Here is a 6,802-nt window from a genome sequence, read left to right as displayed (position 1 = left end):
CAGTGGGCTACACGGGGAGGGCCTGCCCTCTGGGCAGTGGGCTTACACTGAGAGGGCCTGACCTCTGGGCAGTGGGCTACACGGGGAGGGCCTGCTTGTGGTCAGACACCACCTCCCGCCTACCAGCACCTCCATCTTCTCTCCTGGAGGTTTTGTCCATTTTCTTTCTAAAACCTGTTTCATGTTGAGTTTAAAGCAAATGACTCTTTCGACTAAAGCATATTTGATTTTTGTTCAACATAATTACCTTTTGCTACTGAAATTAAAGCTGCTACTATGGGGACCTTTTAATGTTCTCTCAAACCTAAACTGTTGTATGTGAAGGACTTGGACCGTGGGCTTCTTTGCTGACATGCCTGTTTTAAAGGACTGCTTCATCTCCCTATGCTCTCTTAGCATGAGAGAGTGATCTTTTCTTCTTTCTTTAACTTGTATTTTAAAAAAGGAAACTATGTTAAATGTATATGAAGTTGAAAATACATACAGAATTTTTTTTTTCTGAATTAGAGAGTAAGTTGCCAACCTGATACTTCATCTTCCCCCGTACGCTGTTCTTATTATGTATTTTGTACAAGCCAGGACAAGCTGTGCCCAATCACAAAACAACCAGCCTTTCCAAGCAGGCAGTTAGCATCGATCCATTCCTGTCACCCAAACTTCCGACCTCATTCAGCTTTCACCAGGGATGCCAAGAGTGTGCTTCATGGTAAAAAATAAACAGCCTCCCCCTCAAAACAAAACAAACAAAGAAACAAACAAAAACAAGGATCAGATCATGTGCTATGAATCATGTGTAATGTTGAGTTCTCATGTCTGTCCAGTTCCCTAAACCTGGAACAGTTCCTCAGCCTTTCCTGAGCATCATGACCTTGACATTCTTGAAGGTTGCAGGCCAGTTGTTTTGTACAATATCCCTCAGTTTAGAATGTCTGATATTTAGTTTCCAGGCTTGTGTCTTTGGGGAAATACCACAGAAGTAATGCTTTCTCCCTCCTCATCATATTCTATCACATGGCTCGTGAGTTATATCTGTCAAGATTTATTTTTAGAGACAGAGTCTCACTTTATTGCCCTCCATAGAGTGCTGTGGCATCACAGCTCACAGCAACCTCCAACTCCTGGGCTTAGGCGATTCTCTTGCCTCAGCCTCCTGAGTAGCTGGGACTAGAGTTGCCCACCACAATGCCCAGCTATTTTTCTGTTGCAGTTTGGCTGGGGCTGGGTTTGAACCCACTACCCTTGGTGTATGGGGCCAGTGTCCTACCAGCTGAGCCACAGGCGCCGCCCCTGATCTGTCATGATTTTGATGGTAACTTCAATCCCTTGACTAATGTGGCATCTGTCAGGTTTTTCCATTATAAAGTTACAAATTTTCCTTTGGAATAAATAAGTGTCTTACAGGGAGGTAATTTAAAACTATAAATATCCTATTTTTAAAAACAAACTATTTATTTATTTATGGACTGATGGCTTCTCATTTTATTCAGTGAACTTTAATCTGTTCCATTATTTTGATGCTTTGATTGTAGTTTTGGAACCCTTTCAGGTGGGTTCTGGGGTCCTTTTGATATATTTCTATTATTATCTGAGTACTGCCGCAGTGTCTGGTATGAGATGTTTTAGGGTTCCTCTTGTACTCTGCCTGCCCCAGACCTGCATTGGTCACTTCTCGGAGGCGCTCTGCTGCTGTGTACGGTGTCACTGCTCCCAGTCCCCGTCGGTGGAAAGAGCTAAGTGATGTCTGTTTTATAAACGCACATATACATATGCCAGAGCGAAATAAATATAGACATAGACTCTAAATTTTAACTTTTTTTTTTTTTCAGTTTTTGGCCAGGGCCAGGTTTGAACCCGCTGCCTCCGGTATATGGGGCCAGCGCCCTACTCCTTTGAGCCACAGGGCGCAGCCCTGGACCTCTAAATTTTAAATTTACTTGAGCTGTCTACAATGTGAATTGGGGCTCCAATTGCCGTTTGGAGCATACAAACAGACGGGCTGGTTGTCTGTATGTCTGAAGAACATACAGGTTTTATAAAAAGAAGAAATGTTATCTGTTCTCTGGAAAGAAAGTTCATTGGCTGTAGTGAAGTTTTGGGGAGCTGGCAAACTCTGATTGATGAGTGACCGTGGTGGATAAAACTCCTGAGTCTTAGAGTCCCGGCAGGTTGTTTTAATAGCTGCTAGATAAAACTGGTTTCAGGTTACAACAAGCAGCAGCCAGGCTTGCAGGGTGTAAGTTCTTCCCTCCCACTGCCCCACCCACGTTTCCCAATTCTGGTTTAATTGGTTATGACAAGAGGGACCCAGTTCATATGATCAACTTTCACATTTCCCTCTTTTCATCAAGGTCTTTCTCTCAAAGTCAATCATGTTGATGTTTTCTCGAGGTACAGGACCTTTCCTGCTTGTCTGTGTCCCACATTGAGGGTGTAGGGGGAGGCATCAGGGCCTCGAGTTCACAAGGAAAATTTTTTCTCAGGGCAGATGAGTTTGGAATCTGTCTCATTCTGTCTCAGGGCAGATGAGTTTGGAATCTGGTTCTGTCTCAGGGCAGATGGGTTTGGAATCTGGTTCTGTCTCAGGGCAGATGGGTTTGGAATCTGGTTCTGTCTCAGGGCAGATGAGTTTGGAATCTGTTTCTGTCTCAGGGCAGATCTGTTGTTTGGATCTGCTTGGTTCTGTCTTAACATTTCCACAGGTGTTGAGCTAACATTGTCCTGTTAAGAGAGTTGGCTTTACAATGATTAGACAGGCAAAAAGAACAACATTTAAAAATCATAATGCAGAAAGTAATTGACAACAATATAACAAATTCGATTTGAGTAATAATTCTAAGTAACAAACCTAATTTTGAAGGCAACCAAATAAATCAAAAGACCATGGGAGAAACTTGGTGAGACTTATTGTGGCCATTGAGTAGCATTTTAGGACTAGGTTGAATTAAAACACAATTGCAGTTCTACCAAACGGATCATCAGTACACTTTGAATAAAAAGTTGTGGACTGACAAGATTTCTTGGGCCGGTCAAGTTACCTATACTTCAAATTTTAAGTACAGTGTTATTTTTGTCAAGTCAGAAAGGCATCAATTAAGAGGGGTAAAAAGTTTCATCATGATATGGAGTCTTGTTACAAGATCTCGGGAACAGCTGTCTACAATATGAAAAGCACCAACTTTGGTTCCGATTATGCCATCAGATGGTTTGGTGAATATTCCCTTTGGCCTGAACATCAGGTATGAGACTTGTTCCTTAAAATTTATGTAGGTTAGCTTTTAGGGCTCAGGACAGAACAGTTCCTGTTTTAAAATTTTTATGGAAGAAAGTCAGATAGAAGAATTTAGGATCTAGTTTTTATGTAGATAACAAGAACTCAAGAACAATGTATGGTGCTGTGGTCTAATAACAGGTATATCACAGCTTTTCTTTAAAACATAACTTTTAGAATTCTAGAACCCCTTAGAATTGATCACATAGGAACCTTGGATTTATAAGCCTCTTGAGGCTAGGAAGCCAATCCCAGGCAGACTTTAGATTTTACTTACAGTCTTAAGTTTCTGGGCCTGCCAGGAAGCAGCAGTTTTTATTTACTCGCTGTAAGGATGGGAACCCTTGAAGGCAGGCATATTATGCATATTTTCAAAAATGACATTTCAGTCAAAGCCTTAGCAATGTAACTGATGTTTTCAACTGTATTATGCTACAGAGAGAGAAAAGATTTTTCTTGGACCTATGCAAATAACTATACTGTTGTGTGAATGCTTAGTTTTTGAATTCTGTAAGAATCAAATAGGGGAAAAAAACCCCAGATGCTTTTATCTTTGTTTACAAAAGTAGACATAATCAAATTCCCATAAATTAGGCAATCACATTTTCTTGAATCTAGACAACAAAATATTTGAAACATTTGAGTAAAGGAACAACATTTCAAATAAAAGTGATAAAAACATTATATTTATCAGTTATTCAATCTTGTGTAATTGACTTGTTCTGCTTGATTTCAGTAGTAGTTTTAGGAATTCTTTATTTCTTTATGAGAGATCTGGAAAATTTTATTTGAACTTAGTTATCAAAAACTTGTATTTAAGAGTACTTGTTAGTGTCTTTTGCATAAATCTGATTGTAAATGTTTTTAGAGAAGAATTCAAAACAATAACCGTGGGTGACAGAGAATAGGCAGCTATGCTTAAACATAATCTCTGCTGAAAGTTTAAAACTGACAAGGAGATTTAGTTATTTTAAGACAACCAGAATTATGACTGATGGCATATTAGATTTATATAACTTTTGAAACATTCATAGCAGCAGCATACTCTACTCACAGATTCAAGTAAAAGAAGATCAAGTACCACGTATCATCTGGTGCTGCTTCCCAGTTTACTAAATAAGTCTTATTATTTAATATCTGTGAAAGATGAGTGATATATCTTTTGATGCTTCCTAGGGGCCCAGCTAGAAAATCCTCAAATTAATTTTAGGTCAAAGAGAGTTAAATTAGAATTTAATTTGGGATAAGTTTGTCAAAGATATGAAAAGACTCAAACATTTGATCAAAACAGATGATCGTAAGTGACAGATGACTTATGGATCCGTCCTCATTCTTGTAGCTGTAGTAATAATTGAAAGGCTTTAAAAGCAATCCAGAGAGTTGTGGGGGGACCTCATAACCCTTTTAAAGCGCTGTTTTTGTTTTCAAGTAATCAGAAACCTAATAAAGGCAAAACATGAAATTATCTTGATAAAACATAAACTCTTTGTTTCTTAGGCCAGCTACTAACAAGATAAAGAAAGCCCTGCCCTGGCGATTGCTCTGCCTAATGGGAAGCTCATTTACATAAGCTACATGTGGACCCTGATGAAAGGGTATTGAATTTAATCAGAGGCAGGAAGAACGGATCCAAAATTGTGAGTGTAACAATTCAGGTGCATCAGAAAAAGCCAAGGATACAGAATCACTTTGGGCCTTCAGAATAAACATTTCTGTGTTAGGCCCAAACAGCAGAGTTAGAACTAGAGTAAAAAGTTACAGGAGCTGACAAAAAAGTTGAAGGAGAAAGTTATGATCTCAGGCCTTCTCAAAGGGAGAGAAAGCTAAGGGCCATGATGGGCGACTAGCAAGCCCTGTGGTCAAGATACAGCAACAATTGAACCTCTAAGATATAAATCAGCCATTTAAAAAGAAACATTTTACCCCAAGCAATGAAACTACCATTTTAAATAAAGAGGACAGCATTTTAATCCTGAAACTTAGGGAAATTAAATAGGTCTCAGGAAGAAATGTGTCAGAAAGAGAAACTGCAGCTCAGAAGATGGCTGTTAAAGTAATAGATTTTATTTTATTTTATTTTTTTATTTTTTTGAGACGGAGCCTCAAGCTATCCCCCTGGGTAGAGTGCCATGGCATCACGCTCACAGCAACCTCCAACTCCTGGGCTCAAGCGAGTCTCCTGCCTCAGCCTCCCAAGTAGCTGGGACCACAGACGCCCGCCACAATGCCTGGCCATTTTTTGGTTGCAGCCATCATTGCTGTTTGGCGGGCCCCGGGCTGGGGATTCGAACCCACCACCTTAGGTGTATGTGGCTGGCGCCTTAGCCGCTTGAGCCACAGGTGCTGAGCCAAAGTAATAGATTTTAGAATTAAAAAATCAAAACCTTTTGAATTTTTTAAAAAGATCACATCACTACTTTAAGAAAACTTTGTTGTTTTAAATATAGACTACCATGAGTAGAATATGAATGTTTTGACATAATGACTAAGAAAGTTACATGAAGGCTATGTTAACCAGTTTGATGGAAATGTCTTGGATTGTGTGTGAAAACACCACACTGTACCCCCAAAGTGCATCAACGTACACAGTTACCATTCAATAAAAAATAAATAAATAAATAAATAAACATAGACTACCAGATTCTAGTCCTGCGTCAGTGCACCCCAACACCAATGTTTGTTTAATTTTTTGAAAAACACAATTCCTTCCAAACCCCAACCACCCAGTTACACATAAAACTTCCTTTATAAGGCTCATCATTTATAAATCCTCCTTGATTTGTTTTGACCTTTTAGCCTTTTCCTGAAACTCTAGTCTTAGTTCTATAATTTTAATATTCTTAAATATTTGAAATAATCATTTTAGTCTTAGAACAAAAATTTACCATGTAAGCTTCTTCTTGTGCAAAACTGTTTTTTCCTAAATTCATATTTTGATTAATAGAAGGCGAGAACAAGCATATTTACTCAGCATTTTGTTTCAGTTTTTTATCTGATTTGGATATTACCCAGACATTTCATACATATCTGTTATTTAATTTAACTTAACATTAATTTATTCAAATTCCATTCCATGTCCCAGTTCGTGTGTGTATATACAGTATCTACACACACATATCCATAGGCTGTTTTTGTATCAGTCTGTCTATATAGAAATCTATGAGTTTGCTTTGATGCCTCCACTTCCCACGGGATTCACGGCAGTTTCCTCTCCTTGGCAGTGAGGATTGGCTCCCCTGATCCTTCCTGTATCTGCTTATTGGCCATTACCCCTCATGGTAGGGGTCTTCTCAGTGCTGCTGTGGTGCCTCCCTGGCATCTGCGGCCACCTCATCCCCTAGACTCCATCCTCTAGTCATTAGCTCAGACACCTTCACACCCCTTGGAGGGACCCCTTCCCCACCTTGCTGGGGCTTTGGCACTCCAGCAGGAATTGCCCTCTTGGCCATCTGGGCTCCCACTCCCCACACTGGGTCACCTTCCCAGGTTGCTGTTGGCAGAAACCCGGTCCCCCCCCTCCCCCAGTGAGGCAGT

The 6,802-nt window shown here is 39.9% G+C and overlaps 1 protein-coding gene across 2 annotated transcripts in view; it reads left to right on the top strand.

Annotated features, from left to right (window-relative positions):
- Window positions 1-6,802, top strand: part of L3MBTL4 (L3MBTL4, histone methyl-lysine binding protein) — a 355,410-nt gene that overhangs the window by 24,435 nt on the left and 324,173 nt on the right. For both annotated transcript variants that reach the window (XM_023514432.1, XM_003792016.1), the window contains exon 3: window positions 2,157-2,165. In XM_023514432.1, coding sequence (XP_023370200.1) covers window positions 2,157-2,165 — 9 coding nt within the window. The remainder of the gene's footprint in view (window positions 1-2,156; window positions 2,166-6,802) is intronic.

This window comes from Otolemur garnettii, unplaced genomic scaffold (assembly GCF_000181295.1).
Source record: "Otolemur garnettii isolate 467f Iridium unplaced genomic scaffold, OtoGar3 scaffold00053, whole genome shotgun sequence".
Lineage (NCBI taxonomy): Eukaryota > Metazoa > Chordata > Mammalia > Primates > Galagidae > Otolemur > Otolemur garnettii.
Note: the sequence above shows the minus strand (reverse complement) of the source record. Positions and strands in the feature narration are given on the sequence as shown.